Source organism: Papio anubis, chromosome 9, assembly GCF_008728515.1.
Source record: "Papio anubis isolate 15944 chromosome 9, Panubis1.0, whole genome shotgun sequence".
NCBI classification, from domain to species: domain Eukaryota; kingdom Metazoa; phylum Chordata; class Mammalia; order Primates; family Cercopithecidae; genus Papio; species Papio anubis.
The window spans coordinates 94,637,478-94,655,009 of record NC_044984.1 but is presented as its reverse complement, the minus strand read 5'-3'; the positions used below and the strand labels follow the sequence as shown (position 1 = coordinate 94,655,009).

General features: G+C 40.1%; 2 protein-coding genes across 3 annotated transcripts in view; one reads left to right on the top strand and one right to left on the bottom strand.

Annotated features, from left to right (window-relative positions):
* SCYL2 (SCY1 like pseudokinase 2) overlaps positions 1–306 on the bottom strand; it is a 73,351-nt gene extending 73,045 nt beyond the window's left edge. For both annotated transcript variants that reach the window (XM_021922813.2, XM_017946138.3), the window contains exon 1: positions 44–306. The gene's annotated coding sequence lies outside the window, so the exon portion shown is untranslated. The remainder of the gene's footprint in view (positions 1–43) is intronic.
* On the top strand, positions 209–12,780 carry DEPDC4 (DEP domain containing 4). The gene is given in 11 exon segments (XM_017946139.3): positions 209–564; positions 3,701–4,004; positions 4,006–4,113; positions 5,207–5,352; positions 8,519–8,708; positions 11,004–11,071; positions 11,074–11,187; positions 11,190–11,222; positions 12,185–12,283; positions 12,286–12,326; positions 12,418–12,780. Coding segments are annotated over 11 exon segments (1,506 nt in total). The 5' UTR covers positions 209–371; the 3' UTR covers positions 12,628–12,780.
* The last annotated feature ends 4,752 nt before the right edge of the window (positions 12,781–17,532 follow it).

Sequence of the window (17,532 nt, the reverse complement as noted above, 5' to 3'; positions counted from 1 at the left end):
GCCGGTGAGGGAGGTTGCTCGGTGCCGGCGGCCGGTCACTTACCTCTTCCTTCTCCTTCCAGGAGGGGCGGTGCTGGGGCTCTTTCCCCCCGCCCCCCTAACAAACGCCGCCTGGCTTTTCCTGCTTTGCCTTGGTGCCTGGCCGCTGACTCCGGCTTTACTCCATATCCTCCGCCGCCCCCGCGGTCGCAAACGTCGGAGCTGGAGGAGGGAAGGGGGTGAGGAGGGGAGGGACTGGGGACGAAGAGTAAGGGAGGGGGAAAAAGACTGAAAGACCTGCTGGCCGGGGGCATGACGTCACTTCCTGCTGGTTCGGAAGAGGCGGGGCCAGGACTTCTCTCCGCCCCCTGGTGTCAGTTGGGGGCGGGGCTATGGTGCCGGAGGAGGAACCAGCATGCGAGTTTATGGCGGTTCTTTTGACTCCGCGGTTCCGTAGACTTGGCAGTCAGAACGAGCTTCCGGGCCCAGGGCTGAACGGGCCAAGTTCCATGAACCGTAGAGGTGGCTTCTGCCGGAAAAGGAGGACATGCAGCCCTGTATATCCTAGCCAAAAGTGTAGTGAAGGTGGAGTGGGGAGCTGAGGGGAGCGGACGGCTGGGACTCTGCTCCTCATCGGTCCAGGGCCCCGCCCATTTCCTAGCCCGCCCCGTTCGTGGTCTCCCAGGCACTGGACTGGGGGACCCAGGACTGAGGCTTTTTAGGGGTTACTCTGGTGAAGTGCCCTTGGAGCATGCAGGAAAGCATTTTTTCCCAAACTTTAATATACATACGAATCCCTAGGATCTTGTGAAAATGCAGATTCTGATTGAGGAGTAGGGTCTGATAATCTGCGTTTCTAATACATGTCCAGATGGCACCAATGCTGCTGGTCTCTAGGCTACACTTAGAGCAACAAGAGGTTAAAGTACTAGAGGGCAAGTTCCTTGAGCTAGAGGAGTGATTTCTTTAATCTAGCCTACTTGTTTAATGAAGGTTAGAGAGGTAGATTGTCCATGGAAAACAGCTAGGCTCCACCGCAATGTCTTCCGCCAACCCCTCCGAGTACCCTCCTGCCCTACTCCGCCCATCACTTTCTGGCTTCCCCTCCTCAGTCTCCGCTCTGCCCACAATGTCTGGGGATAAGATTTCTGGAGTGATTAGACGGGTGACTTCTGTTACAGAAGGAATTTGAGGGTGATGGATTTTTATTTGTCATTTTATCGTAAACATACGTGTAGTTGGGCATACCTTTTGCGGTTATACGTAGTCGGAGAAGAGAGCTTAAATTCTTGGATTCTACCCACTTGCCCCTGCAAATCTAGAAAAACATTCTAGATGTTCTAAGTTATTCCCTTATCATTCTTTAAATGTTTTAATTAAAATTTTACTGGGGTGGGGAAGAATGAAGAATGACTACGAACTATAGGTTTCTTTGTGGAATGATGCAATGGTCTGAAATTAGACAATAGTGATGGCTGTACAACTTCGTGAATGTACTAGAAAACACTGAATTGTACACTTCAAAAGGGTGAATTTTATGGCATGTGAACTATATCTCAGTAGTTTTTACTGTCTCCAGTTAGTTAAAAAATGAATTTATATGTGCCCATTATAACAAGTCAGAAACATAGAATAAAAAATGATGTTAACTTGACTGGGCTCAAATGAAAAACATATATTAAAAAATGAACATCCTCTTTCATCAGCCACCATTACAATCCTTCTTCCCCAAGGTTACTCGTTTGAAGTTTATTCTTCCAGTTCTTTCTATTTATTTACATACATTTTTATGTAGGTTGGGAATTCATTTTTACCTAAGTAGGTAATAATATACAAGTTGTTCTGCTCAGCTCATTTTTTAAAAAATTTTGTTTTGGGTTTTTATTTTTCCCTTTTTAATGAGATCCTTGCACACTATAAACATAGCTCTACTTCATTCTTTCTAATGGCTGGCTACTATTCTATAGTAAGGGTATATCATAATTTAACTGTTTTTTTCAGATAATAGACTGTTGGTTTTTCTTTTTTTCCATTGCCCAGACTGAAGTGCAATGATGTGATCTCGGCTCACTGCAACCTCCACCTCCCGGGTTCAAGCAATTCTCCTGCCTCAGCTTCCCAAGTAGCTGGGATTACAGGTGCACGACACCATGCCCAGCTAAATTTTTTTGTGTTGTATTTTTAGTAGAGATAGGATTTCACCATGATGGCCAGCGTGGTCTTGAACTCCTGACCTCCACCTGTCTCAGCCTCCCAAAGTGCTGGAATTACAGGCGTGAGCCACCGAGCCTGGCCAACTGTTTTTGTTTCTAATTGAGACAAGGTCTCACTCTGTTGCCCAGACTGGAGTGCAGTGTGGAGGTCACAGCTCACTGCAGCCTTGACCTCCCCGGCTCAAGTGATCCTCCCACCTCAGCCTCCTGAGCAGCTGGGACTATAGGAGCATGCCACCATGCCCCACTAATTTTTTGTATTTTTTATAGCGTCTCCCTGTGTTGCCCAAGCTGGTCTTGAAATCCTGAGCTCATGCGATCCTTCTGCTTCAGCCTCCCAAAGTGCTGGGATTACAGGCATGAGCCACCACTGAACCTGGCCAGTAATGGACATTTTTATTGTTTTTAGGTTTTCATTATTTCTCAGCAATTTTTTTTTTCTTTTTGCCCAGAGAAGTGGGATTTCTTTTATTTGGAGAGTAAGTTCAGCATGTGATAAGGACTGTTTTTTTTTCATTGCCCAATATGTTCATGTAAGATAAGGCACATCTTTATCTAAACCCCTTAATTGGGAGCAACAGTGGAAGCACTTTCTAGAGCCCAGTATCTCTGCAATGTTTGGTAGTTTCATTTCATAATTTAGATAATTGGGTTATATTCAAGTATTCGACTCAAGTGGGTATGTGACCCTCTGTTTCGTTTTTCAGCAAACTTTTTTTTTTTTTTTTGGAGACAGAGTCTTGCTCTATCACCAAGGCTGGAGTGCAGTGGCGCAATTTCAGCTCACCGCAACCTCCACCTCCTGGGTTCAAGAGATTCTCCTGCCTCAGCCTCCCGAGTAAGTGGGATTACAGGCGCACGCCACCACACTCAGCTAATTTTTGTATTTTTAGGAGAGGCGGAGTCTCACCATGTTGGCCAGGCTGGTCTCGAACTCCTGACCTCAGGTGATCTGCCTGCCTTGGCCTCCCAAAGTGCTGGGATTACAGGTATGAGCCACTGTGCCTGGCCTCAGCAAACTTTTTAAACAGCTGCTTTAAACAATTAAAAAAAATTGATTATTTAGTTCCTTGCCTTGATCTCCCTAATGAAGAGCTTACCATTGTTCAAAAGGGCAAAAAGAAAAGGCAAAGAGTTTGGTGAAGCCACAACTCTGTAATAATCAATACTCGAATGTATTTGCATTACTTTTAAATGTGCCCTAAAATAACATTCTTGAAGATTAAGTATAGCTAGTAGTTAACCATGTAATAAGGGTATATAAATTCAGGTAATAATATATTTCACATCAGTAAAGCAAGTTCCTAGGTTTGCTCTGTTTTTATTGGCAAACCCACATGGTGCAACTGAGTAAATATACTATAGTTTATGTAAGATGTGAAATGACACATAAGAAGGATGTTAGCAGCAGATATGCCTTCAACAGGCATAAGGTTGTCAAAACTGAAAAGTTTGCATATTTTTGTATAATCTAGATTTGTTAGAAATGTATATTTAATTTTTTTCAGGACGCTCTTGTCCTTTTCAAGCTACTCAGCTATGGGATGGTATTATTCACTCTCTTCAGGCCCAAGTGAAAATAAAAAGAAGGAGGCATCGTTTACAAACATACAAAGACTGTTTTACTGGTTCTGATGCTGTCAATGTGGTCTTAAGTCGTCGTATGCAAAATACATGCCTAAGTAGCAATGACATCTCTCGTCTTAAAGGAGTTCGTCTTTGCCAAGTTCTAATGAATCACAAAGTATTTGAACCAGTAGGAATGAAGAAGCTTTTCAAAAAAGAAAAGGAATTGGAATTTGAAGATTCCAACAAGTCTCTACACGTTTCTAGGCAATAAATCATCTTACAATTGTTGCAAAAGACAAAAGGATGCTGAGAATGAGTTCAATGATGAAATAAAACCAAAAGAAACCTTGAAGTTAGTGTTAGCTAAGATACTGTAATATATTTTATTTAGACCCTAGAAGAACTATCTTTATTGCGCTAAACTCGAATGTGTACTTTTTTTCAGAAGCCAATTTAAAAAAAATCCATGTAAAAATTAATACACTTATGCATCTCCTCTAAAACTGGAATGATGCAATAGACTAGAATTAGATAATAGTGATGACTGCACAACTTTGTGAATGTACTAGAAAACATTGAGTTATACACTTTAAAAGGGTGACTTTTGGCCAGGTAGGGTGGCCCACGCTGAGGCGAGATGGACAGGAGTTCGAAACCAGCCTGGCCAATTTTTGCATTTTTAGTAGAAAATTTCTACTAAAAATTTCTACTAAAAATGCAAAAATTAGCGGGGTATGGTGGCAGGTGCCTGTAATGCTAGCTATTCAAGTGGCTGAGTGAGGCACAAGAATCGCTTGAGCTGGGGAGGTGGAGGTTGCAGTTAGCCAAGATTGTGCCACTGTACTCCAGCCAGGGCGACACAGTGAGAATCTGTCTCAAAAAAAAAGTGAATTGTATGGGATGTGAATTATATCTCGGTAGTTTTTAGTGTTCCCAATATAGCAGCATCTGTTGCTGTAACCAAAAATATATGTTATTCCTTTTCCTTTACAACATTTTGTTTTCCTTAGAGCAAATACATTTTTGTTTTCTGTTTTGCTTAGTTATTGAAGACATTATCACATACATTTTTCAGAATTTATACCAGGAAAAACTATGTCTTCTAAGGAATGGATATGCTTTCTAATTTTGAAAAATGACTTAGCCAATGTATTAAAAGCCAAGGTTTTCTGGAAACTCAGATCAAAAACTTTCTCTTCCATCATAACAACTATGTTAACCTTAGAATTAGCATATATGCTTTTCTTCTTGATTTAGAATTCTAATTTGTCCTCTTTTGGTGATAGTCTATTAAATTAATTATTTGCATATTTTATTATAAGCTGCCTGAAATCCTTTTTGGAAGTAGAGAATGTATGAATAAATTTTAATACATTAATTTAAATGTATATTTGAAATTTTGGTTCTGTGTATAATGAAAAGAGCCACATATTATTTTTTAACAGACCAGAATATGAAATGATTTCAAATCCTCTAGCACAAGAGATTGGTGAGGAAAGAATTGAGGAACTTATTCATACAATAAATGGGAATCCAGCTTTATGTCCAAATATCACAGTTCAGAAACCTTTTCTCCGGCTTTCAAAAGAAGGTAATTTGTTTTCATTATTGTTTTCAGAACTTGGTAAGGAAGAACTAACTTCTTTTTAACAGGTTCTTATGAGCAGTTTCAAGGTCACAGCAAAATAGAGCAGAAAGTACAGTTCCCACATACCCCTTGCTTCCACTCACACTCAACCTTCCCCATTATCAACATCCTGCACCAAAGTGGTGCTTTTGTTATAATCAATGAATCTACATTGATACATCATTATCACCCAAAGCCCATAGTTTACATTAAGGCTTAGTCTTGGTATTGTACATTCTATGGGTTTGTATAAATTTTTGATGACATATATCTGTCATTATAGTATCATACAGAATAGTTTCACTGCCCTAAAAATTCTCTGTGCTTCATGTACTCATTCCTCTCTTCTCTCTAACCTTAGGCAATCGCTAATACTTTTACTGTTTCCAAGAACTGACGTTTTAAATGTGATTTAAGTAGTGTATTAGTGTGTTGACTCCCTCCTCTTCCCTGTAGGAGTTTTCTTCTACAGAGCAATTACATCAGGTAAGACAGGTGAGGCAGTATACATCTAGTAACACTTAATTCATTTTTTACAATGACCATGACCAGATTAACTGGAGGTGCTATAGTCTGTACTACGAGAGAAAACATACAGACTCACCACAGTCCTTAGTATTTGTACTGCAAGACCATCTTCTTATGAGTGTATCCTTTGTCCATTGTATAAACTCCTCCCAAACATCTTCCTACTCTTTCCCTTTCTCACAACAAACTAGCTAGACTACCTATTGCACCACTCCCCTTTACTATGTACTTCATCTACTAGTGTTTCTCTCCTTAAAATGCCACTAATGGCAGAAAAAAGAGCACCGTAGCCAGGGCAGTTAGGAGAGATATATACAAAATTCATTAATGGCCCTTTACTCCATTTGGTCAAACCATGACCAGAAGCAAGACTAGTCATGACTTGCACGCTGGAGGAGTATGATTTATCAACAATAGTTAACATTGGCATGATAAAGGAAATACAGGGTGCCCAAAGAAAGGGTGTGGAATTGAGAAGAGGAACTAAAAGATAACTCTGTGTTTTTTTTTTTTGTTTTTTTTTTGTTTTGTTTTGTTTTTTTGAGACGGAGTCTCGCTCAACATTGCCCAGGCTGGAGTGCAGTGGTGTGATCTTGGCTCACTCCAACCTCCAAGTGATTCTCCTGCCTCAACCTCCAGAGTAGCTGGGACTACAGGTGCCCACCACCACACCCGGCTAATTTTTGTATTTTTAGTAGACACGGGGTTTCACCATGTTGGCCAGGCTGGTCTCGAACTCCTGACCTCAAGTGATCCACCTGCCTCAGCCTCCCAAACTGCTGGTATTACAGGCGTGAGCCACCTCGGCTGGCCATTGAGACACAGTTTCACTCTTTCGCCCAGGCAGTAATTTGTATATATTTTTCTCTCTTATTGTTCATATTTTGGGGATTTTTTTGTTTTACCTACTAGGAAGTATCTTCAAATGTATCCTCCAGTTTTCTTACTGATACCTAAAAGCACTTTTCATTTTTTTCTTCTTTTTTTACTTTTTCCTAAAAGCACTTTTAACTTCTCAGAATTTCCTTTCTTGTGGCATCCTGTTTTTGTTTTATGGTTGCTTGTTTTGTTTACCTTTATATCCCTGGCACTTAGAACAGGAGTTTGAGACTGCAGTGAGCTATGATCATATTATGGCACTCCAGCCTGGATGACAGAGCAAGACCCTATCTATCTATCTATCTATCTATCTATCTATCTATCTATCTATCTATACATTTTAGAATTTCACATGAAATCTCCCATTTTTATACATTAATTTTCTTCAAAGTACTTTATAACCAAGCAAATCGTGGCTGTGGGCCAAATTTAGTCCACAGGCCACTGGCTTGGGAGCTCTGCAGGAAACTTACTATAACATTGCTTTTGTAATTTTGTTAGATTAAAGGAAAACCAGGCTGGTCCAAGTGCAATGGTATTTACAACTAATTGATTACAACCAGTTACAGATTTCTTTGTTCCTTCTCCACTTCCACTGCTTCACTTGACTAGCCTTAAAAAATAAAAAATAGGTCGGGCACAGTGGCTCACGCCTGTAATCTCAGCACTTTGGGAGGCCAAAGCAGGCAGATCACCTGAGGTCGGGAGTTCAAGACCAGCCTGACCAACATGGAGGAACCCTGTCTTTACTAAAAACATAAAATTAGCCATGCGTGGTGGCACATGCCTGTAATCCCAGCTCCTCAGTAGGCTGAGGCAGGAGAAATCACCTGAACCCAGGAGGCGGAGGCTGTGGTGTGCCATTGCACTCCAGCCTGAGCAATAAGAGCAAAACTCCATCTCAAAAATAAATAAATAAATAAAAACAGGCCGGGTGCGGTGGCTCACACCTGTAATCCCAGCGCTTTGGGAGGCCAAGGCAGGTGGATCACTTGAGGTCAGAAGTTTGAGACCAGCCTGGCCAGCATGGTGAAACCCCATCTCTACTAAAAATACAAAAATTAGTCTGGCGTGGTGGTGCACACCTGTAGTCCCAGCTACTCTGGAGGCTGAGGCAGGAGAATCGCTTCGGCAGGGGAGGTAGAGGTTGCAGTGAGCTGAGACTGCACCACTGCATTCCAACCTGGGCAGAGTGACACTCTGTCTCAAAAAATAAGTAAATAAATAAAAATAAAATAAAAATAAAGGAAAAACAAAGTATTAATTATGATGATGGTTAGGGTGATGAAAAACTTAACAGGAACTTAACAGGAATGACTGGAAATCCAAGATAAAATTGGCCTAATACTGTATTTTAGTTTAAAAACAACGAACTACAATTATCTGTGTTACTATAAATAGAAAGATAAATAGTAATCTTATATTCTTTCAGATGTATAATATAAGCATGACTAGTAGTTTTTTATATTTGGAATGTGTCTTTATGATCAGCATAACAAAAAATTAATATGGCTCATAACTGATGTTTAAGATCAATCTTGAAAAATTGTAATACAACAAGTGTAAATTATCTAATCATTAAATTAACCCATTATATTACTACTGAACTAGTTTTGCTTTTGTATTATTTAGAAATAGAATTATTTTATAATATTGGTTGAATGTGTATGTTTTATTTGCCAATCTTGATCATTGCATTACTTTCCTTTTCAAGTTATACAAGATGTTTGGAAAGAACAAACATTATTATGTCTTCTTTGATCGATCCACCTTCCATTCTTGGACAATATTTTGGAGCCTCCAGTTAAAACACAAAATCTTCTATTAAACAAAGAGAAAGATCTTGTTACCGCTAATACTTGCCTAGACAGAGAACTTATTCCAAGTTTATGTCTACTGAATAAGTGACCGTTGTTATTGTCAAATAATTTATAAACAGTTTTTTTCACATATTTGCCCTTGCTATTTTAAAATGTGAGAAAATATTCATGTTATAAGCTGATACCATCTCTCTTTTATAAATTATCATTATGAATCCCCATTTGATCTAACAAAGCCATCGGTCATGACCTACAAGATCACTGGAAATCAGAGTGGTTTGGTTCATATGAATTCATTTATATGTCAGTCGTCTTCTCCCTGCACCATCCAAAATTCTGTCATTTCCATTTTATTATCCTAAATAATATAGCCATCCCAGTTTCTACCAGCTTATTTATCCCTGCCCTAGAAGAATCCATAGTCTAGAAGGGGAGACATACATGAGAGAAAAAATTATAATCTGACGAGATAAGCCCTATCATAACATCAGCCTAATTTGTAGATAAGAGATTAAGGGAACCCTGAATGAGCCTCCTTTCCCGTTTACTCCCAACTCCAAGCTATTTCTCACTTCTGAATAAAGCAGCTGATGGAAACTATAGGCATTAGACCTTGAGTACTATTGGGATTCCAGCAGGGAGAACTGATACAGTGCTTCCTCCTATGTGAGCCAAACAAGAAAAGAAGATTAGACACCAAAGCTGAGGACCAGAAAACGTCGTATCTTGTGAAGAGATTAGTGATCAGAGACCTCTGGACCCTCTTAGTCAACTGTGGTCCTGTTTGTACATGGCAGATTTCTCTTATTCGCAATAGGCCAAGAAAGACCCAAACAAAGGGCTGAGTCTTCCTGCCCTTGAGTCAGGGGTAGTACAGGGACACCACAAAAGAAACAGGATTTCTGCAGGTGCCTCTGCAGGGAACCCACAGGAGCCAGTCTGCCTTAAAAAGCTTCCAGGCAGAAGGGGCAGGTTATCTGTAAGAGAAAAGCAATCAAACTTTCATTAGTCTTTTCATCTGCAATACTAGGATCTAGAAGACAATCACACATATTAGGCAAGATGTACTATTCATCTGTCAGGAGAAAAAAAAGAGAAAGAAGGAAAGAAGGGCCAAAGGGCCTGTAATCCCAGCAACTTGGGAGGCTAAGGTGAGAAGATTGCTTGAGGCCAGGAATTCAAGGAAGACAACATAGCGAGACCCTGTCTCTCTAAAAAAAAAAAAAAAAAATTTTAATTAGCTAGGCATGACAGCACATGTCTGTAGTCTCAGCTGCCCAAGAAGCTGAGGTGAACATGAGGATCGCATGAGCCCAGGAGTTGGAAGTTAGAGCGAGCTATGACTATGTCACTGCGCTCTAGCTGGGTGACATAGCGAGACCCTGTGTCATACTTAAAAAAGAAGAAAGAGAGGGAAGGAGGGAGGGAGAAAGAAAGGAACAAAAGGAGAGAGGGAGGGAGGGAGGAAGGAAAGAAAGATATTTGAGGATTATAAAGAATTCAGGCCAGGCACAGTTGCCCACACCTATAATCCTAGCACTTTGAAAGCCCAAGGCAGATGGATCACTTGAGTCCAGAAGTTTGAGACCAGCCTGAGCAACTGCAGCAAAACCCCATCTCTATAAAAAATACAAAAATTAGTCGGGCGTGATGGTGCACGCCTATAGTCCCAGGTACTCTGGAGGCTGAAGTGAGACGATTGCTTGAGCCCAGGAGGTAGAGGTTGCAGTGAGCCGAGATCATGCCACTGTACTCCAGCCTTGGCAACAGAGTAAGACCCTGCACCAAAAAAAAAAAAAAAAAAAGTCAAAAAAAAGGGACATACCCTTAAGGGAAATTACAATAAATACTAACCTATCTTGGCAAAACCTGGGGATTGGGAGGGCAGCAGATATGGAAAAGGGAGAAATAAAGGCCTTCTAAAGGAGTCACTGGAGGGCAGGGGTGACAGGACCCTAAATTTCTTATCTTACTGTGGAAACAATGTATGGTGGGATAAACAGTACATCTAGTTTAAGGAAATATTTGGTATCTTATTTTCAAATAATAATAGAACCATATGCATCTCATCGGAGCAGGAAAAGGGAGGGTAACTACTAACAAAATTAGAAATAAATAATAAAGCGTTCATTAAAAATTATTTTAACTTCTTGAAAATAAAGGTCCGTAAAGGTGTGGTGGTATTCAGTAAGGAATACAGCCATTCCCTCTCATACAGTCCTTCACTCATCCAGCGAAATGTATTGAAATGCTTCTCCCAAAAAATAATTTCTTCTTTAGATTTATCTAGCTTTAATAAGCTAGTTTTTATCATGTTTTATCAAATAGTGCTTTAGTTAAATGGAAATGTTAACCGTTGCTTTATTTTGGTTTGTATTTTCCCTCTAGGATCAATAACTAGCTTAATGCAGCAATTGAATGCTTGGAGTATTTCCCTGACCAGTTAGTAGTTATAATTAGCAGTTACTGCAAAACAGAAATGAAGAGACAAGATTGAACAGTCAGAAGATACTCTTTGATGTCATAGCAAAATACTATGCTCAAGAGAGAGATTGCCTATTAACTGATGAGTATTTGATATTCATTCAGGAATTATTGAACTTTTAGGTAAGATAGGATGTTTATACTTTAATTTTTAGTGTAATAAAATACTTTAAAATATACAAGTTGAAATAGAAAATTGTGTATACTCTATGAGTATTATATTTTAATATTTTTCTTCTATGATGTCAAGGTACTTCAGGAAGTCTTGTTTTACTTCACTACTATTGCCTACCTTGTAAATTCTATTATCAAATGTAACTAATATAGTATAGTGCATAAATCTAAGGAATACATCACAGAGCATGTATTTTTTGCAGGGACATTCTAAGAAACATGATATAGCCGGGCGCGGTGACTCACACCTGTAATCCCAGCATTTTGGGAGGCCGACGCAGGGTGAGTCACCTGAGGTCAGGAGTTCGAGATCAGCCTGGCCAACATGGTGAAACCCGTCTCTACTAAAAATACCCAAAATTAGCCAGGTGTAGTGGCGGGTGCCTGTAGTCGCAGCTACTCTGGAGGCTGAGGCAGGAGAATGGCATGAACCCGGGAGGCAGAGCTTGTAGTGAGCCGAGATCGTGCCACTGCACTCCAGCCTGGGTGACAGAGCGAGACTCCGTCTCAAAAAAAAAAAAAAAAGAAGAAAAAAGCATATGATATAGTATAAGGATTTAAGAACTGAGGTACCTAGAAATACTAACTTCTGAGTTATTAATTTGATAAACTTTCAGCAAAATAAAAAGTGAATGACATGTCATTTTTTAGCTATGTAAGTGGCCATATAATTTCATGTTAAAAACAAAATAATGTTCAATAATGCTGGATATAGCTACATCGCATATTACATAGAATTATATAGATAATTTCCTGTGTTTGAAATATTCCATAATAAAAAGTTTTAATTGTAGAAAAGAACCTGCAAACCAATACAATATTGTAGCATTTTAATTGACGACTAAATAAATACTTACTATACTCTCTATTTTTCATCCTATGCTTTGTTTTCTTTGTAACCCATATAACAGAAAATGAGAAAAGGGCAGAAGCACTTGAAGCAATACAACTATATCTAAGATTGCTGTTGCCGAACATTAGAGAAGAATTATGACGGCTACTAACTTTTATGGCATGGCGTCAGAGCCCAATGCCTACAAGTTGCAAAAACAGGTGAAAAATTTTGCAGTAAGTTTTACCATTTTTTTTGCTTTTTTTTTCCTTTAAAAACCATTTATGCTAATGTTAATGTTTCTGTTTACAGTATGATAATAAAACAGTGGTCCTGAAAACTCTTGCCAAATCAGTTTTGCAGACCAAATCATTATTAAAAGTGTGGGCAGAACAACTGGTCTGGTTTCTACTGGAGTACCACTCTGAGCTCTTCAAGGTATCTCTGGCATTTTGCCTGGGCACTTTTATTACTAAGCTACTTGTGTCAAGCAAAAAAGAAAATCATTCACTTAGTAAATAATTTACTAAGTACCTATAATGAGCAAAGTTTAAAGAAATGCTGACTCCCCATACCCATAAAAGAGAAGGAAGGAGACTTAAAACCATTTTGTTGGCTGGGCACAGTGGCTCATGCTTGTAGTCTCAGCACTTTGGGAGGCCGAGGCAGGTGGATCACTAGAGCCTAGGAGTTCAAGACCAGCCTGGGCAACATAGCAAAACCCCATCTATACAGAAAAATAACAGACCGAGCACAGTGGCTCACGCCTGTAATCCCAGCATTTTGGGAGGCCCAGGTGGGTGGATCACCTGAGGTCAGGAGTTCGAGACCACCCTGGCCAACATGGCAGAACCCCATCTCCACTAAAAATACAAAAATTAGCCAGGTGTGGTGGCACATGCCTGTAATCCCAGCTACTCAGGAGACTGAAGCAGGAGAATCGCTTGAACCTGGGAGGCAGAGGTTGCAGTAAGCCAAGACTACATCACTGCACTCCAGCCTGGGCAACAGAACAAGACTCTGTCTCAAAAAAAAAAAACAGCAAGGCGTGGTGGCACACACCTGTGGTCCCAACTACTAGGGAGGCTGAGGTGGGAGGGTCAGTTGAGCCCCTGAGGTTGAGGCTGCAGTGAGCTGTGATCACGCCATTGCACTCCAGCGTGGGTGACAGAGTGAAACCCTGTCTCAAAACAAAACAAAACACTTAGGAGTAGCAGTAGCATTAGTAAAACATGGTCTTAATATATTTTGAAGCATTTTTGAAAGAGTTTTTTTTAGCCTCACTATTGTATTTTAGTACCAGATAATAGTATGAATACTTTTAATGGTGTTATTTCTCCAAAGCCTCTATAAAGAATTCTCTTTCTTCTGTTTCCTTGCTTAAAAATGTGTCTAACTGGGCACAGTGATACATGCCTTTAACCCCAGCTACTCTGGAGGCTGGGGTGGAATGACTTGAGCCCAGGAGTTTTCAACTAGCCTGGGCAACATTGCAAGACCCCATTTTATTTTTAAAAAATTTTTTGTCTCATGTCATAATGCAACATATTGATCCAAATTTTGTAACAGTTCTGTGACCTTAACTGAACTTTTTTTTCCATTATTTACAAGAAAAAGGTGGCACTAAGTATATACAATAGAGGCAGTCCTCATTAACATTAAACGTTTAAAAATGTTTCATTCCCCCGAATTTTGAATGAAACCTATTTTAAAAGGTCATTTGTAAGTCAATTGTTAGGTACTCTACACCTAGTTTTTCATCCAAATAAATAAATAACAGATGGTAGTAAGGGCCCAGGTTATGTAAATGTTTAATACTACAGTCACCAAAGTAAAATTCTCATACGTACTTTTTCTCATATGTAGTTTACCTGCTAAAATGGGTCCCAGATTTCAACTAGCAATTTAGAAAGAACACTTCCTCTCCTCTCTCCTCTTCTGTACTACTCAGCCTCTCTCTGCTTTCTCCTTTCTCACTCTACCCCCTCCTCTGCATAAATGAATCTGCCTCTTTCCTACACATGGTACAGATATTAGGAAGGATTTTTTTCATCTTTCTACCTCCCCCTTCATGTTCAAACTAGCAGTGTCATAAGGAAACATACTAGTTCAGGTCAGGTGCAGTGGCTCATGCCTGTAATCCCAGCATTTTGGGAGGCCAAGGCGGGTAGATCACTGGAAGTCAGGAGTTCGAGACCAGCCTGGCCAACATGGTGAAACCCAGTCTCTACTAAAAATACAAAAAAAATTAGCCAGGCGTAGCAGCAGGCACCTGTAATCCCAGCTACTTGGGAGGCAGAGGCAGGAGAATCGCTTGAACCCGGGAGGCGGAGGCTGCAGAGAGCCAAGATCGCGCCACTGCACTCCAGCCTGAGCGACAGCACGAGACTCCATCTAAAAAAACAGAAACATACTGGTTCAAGTTTTGTACCAGGCCACATATGGAGAAAAGCAACTTGACATGGGCTGGAGGAAGTGGGGGTATGAGAATCAGGAAGCGGGGAGAAGGGCCCTGATGGTTGGTTTCTAGAGATTAGAGGCTGATGTATTTCAGGGAGGCTGAGGTGGGGATATTTATGATAGGGGCTCTGGAACGTGCCACGCTTGTTCCTGTTACAGAGCTTTCCCTGTTTTGTTTACCTTTGACCGCTGCTTTCACTCTAGCCTCTTTCTCTACTTTGTTTTCATAGTGGCACTTACCACTACCTGAAATTATATGTATTATGTATTTGCCTATTTTGTTGTTGTTGTTGTTGTTGTTAAATTGTCTTTCTTATGAGAATGTAACTTCCCATAAATTCGGGAACTTGATCTATTCATTCATCACCTGTAACAGTACCTGGCACATAACAATCACTCACTCAATTTTTATTGAATGACAGAATGAATTAATGGGGACAGCATCATGGCTGGAAAGTGACAGGACGAATGGAAGCTAATGAAAAGGTATCCTGTGAGCCAGGATGAAGGAGCTATCTAGACCTGAGCTTCGGGATTGTAGGGCTAGGGCATGCCCTCTGTAACAGTATTAGTCAATGGATTATTTCTCCAGATATGTGTAGTAGTCTGGGATTACCTTTGCTATAACCAAATTAGAAAAGAAATAGATACCTATTTTGTTTGGGGATTTTTTTGTTTGTTTGTTATTAGAGACAGGATCTCGCTGTGTTGCCCAGACGGGTCTTGAACTTCTGGACTCAAGTGATCCTCCCACTTCAGCCTCCCAAAGTACTGGGATTACAGGTGTGAGCCACCATGGCTGGCCTATTTGCCTATTTTAAGATAAAAATTTTAATGTATTTTAGAGCTACTATTTACATATGTACTGTGTAATGTTATTTAAATAAATGCTGTAATTAAAGTACAAATAATTTTTATTGTTATAGGAGAACATTTCACTAATGATGGGTTAACCTAATTTTATTTTATTTTATTTTTATTTTTATTTTTTTTTTTTGAGACGGAGTCTCGCACTGTCGCCCAGGCTGGAGTGCAGTGGCTGGCTCTCAGCTCACTGCAAGCTCCGCCTCCTGGGTTTGCGCCATTCTCCTGCCTCAGCCTCCTGAGTAGCTGGGACTACAGGCGCCCGCCACCTCGCCCGGCTATTTTTTTGTATTTTTTAGTAGAGACGGGGTTTCACTGTGTTAGCCAGGATGGTCTCGATCTCCTGACCTCGTGATCTGCCCGTCTCGGCCTCCCAAAGTGCTGGGATTACAGGCTTGAGCCACCGTGCCCGGCCTAACCTAATTTTAAATATAATACATACATGAAAGCAGAAAATAAGATTTTAAGAGTGCTAAAAAAATTTCAAGAATTTATAATTCAGAGGCCTTCTACCACCCACCCTTTCCACTCATCTACGATCCTCTCCCTCTACTCATTGGTCAAAAATATGGAGATGTTTTTCTTTCTATGTTGAAATTCTGGCTAGAAAAAATTATATTACATATTTGAAAAGACCTGTTTTGTGTAGACACCAGTTACTTTTATTGGATCTGGTTAGTAAGAAACTTAAGAAGCTTCTACATGGAGAAGATGCACATGCCGTATCAGGTATGGATTCCAGCTTGTTCCTCCTTTATCGTTAAGTGACTGTTGTGGCCAAATGAGTTGGGAAGGCATCAAAGATGAGTATGTAATAAACGTATGTAAAATGTTGTAAAAAGTGGTTATAGTAAGGTTATTTTTTAGTATCTCCTGGGCAAGTTCTTCTCTAGTCCTTTTTTGAAGCCCTTTATTTACCTTTTCTACTAAGAAGGCAAGAACTTTCTGTCTCTCACGGCTGCTCCAAGTTCTCACCTCCCCTTCAATTATCACCCACGTGCCTGCTTCTTTGCTCCTGTGCTCTCTGTTGTGTCTTTTTCTGACTCTCTCAGATTCTTTTTCTTGTTTTTCATCCTCTCTCCCTTGCTCCCTTCTTTTCTAGGGGAAGGATCAAATTTTATAGAGGAGTAGCCTGACTCCCAGTTGAATAGAGTCCATGATTTCATTCAGTGTCTTTAGGCTATTGGTCTTATTATTATTTTTTTTTTGAGACGGAGTTTTGCTCTGGTTGCTCAGGCTGGAGTGCAGTGGCGCAATCTCGGCTCACTGCAACCTCCACATTCCGGTTTCAAGCGATTCTCCTGCCTCAGCCTCCCAAGTAGCTGGGATTACAGGCTCCCGCCACCACGCCAAGCTACTTTTTTTGTATTTTTAGTAGAGACGGGGTTTCACCATGTTGGTCAGGCTGCTCTTGAACTGCTGACTTTGTGATCCACCTGCCTCGGCCTCCCAAAGTGCTGGGATTATGGGCGTGAGCCACCGCGCCTGGCCCTAATTGGTCTGATTCTTTAACTTATAACTGTTTAAAACTATAACATATTATTAATCCAAGTTTATTAAGATTGTCATGCAGGAAACAAAATAGCTTAATAGATATATCTGTGAGTGCCCACACCAAATTGTCTGGGCACCTTTTTGCCTCAGTTTCCTCAACTACCAAATGGGAATGATAATAGCTATTTCATTGTGCAGTTAAATATTTAATATTTATGCTATTAATGGGATATTAAATGTTTATTAATATATAATGCTGGTTGTAATTATGATTAATATATCTGAATTAATATGACATTAGCTGACACATATACTGAGCCCTACTATGTGTCAGAAACTGTTTGAAGATTAACATATACTTATGCAATTATTTAATCTTCACAATAATCTACTATGTAGGCATATTAATATTATTACTATTATTTGATTTTATAGGGGAGGTAACTGAAGCTTAGAGAGGTTATGTAACTTGGTGAACTAGAAAGATAGGTGACTCTTTTTCTTTAAAAAAAAGTTTCAAGGGTTGTGGCGGGGGAAAAAATGATTCAAAGGCATTATTAATTGTTGGAAAGAACATTTACAGAGGAGGGCATAAGTGTACTTGCTTGA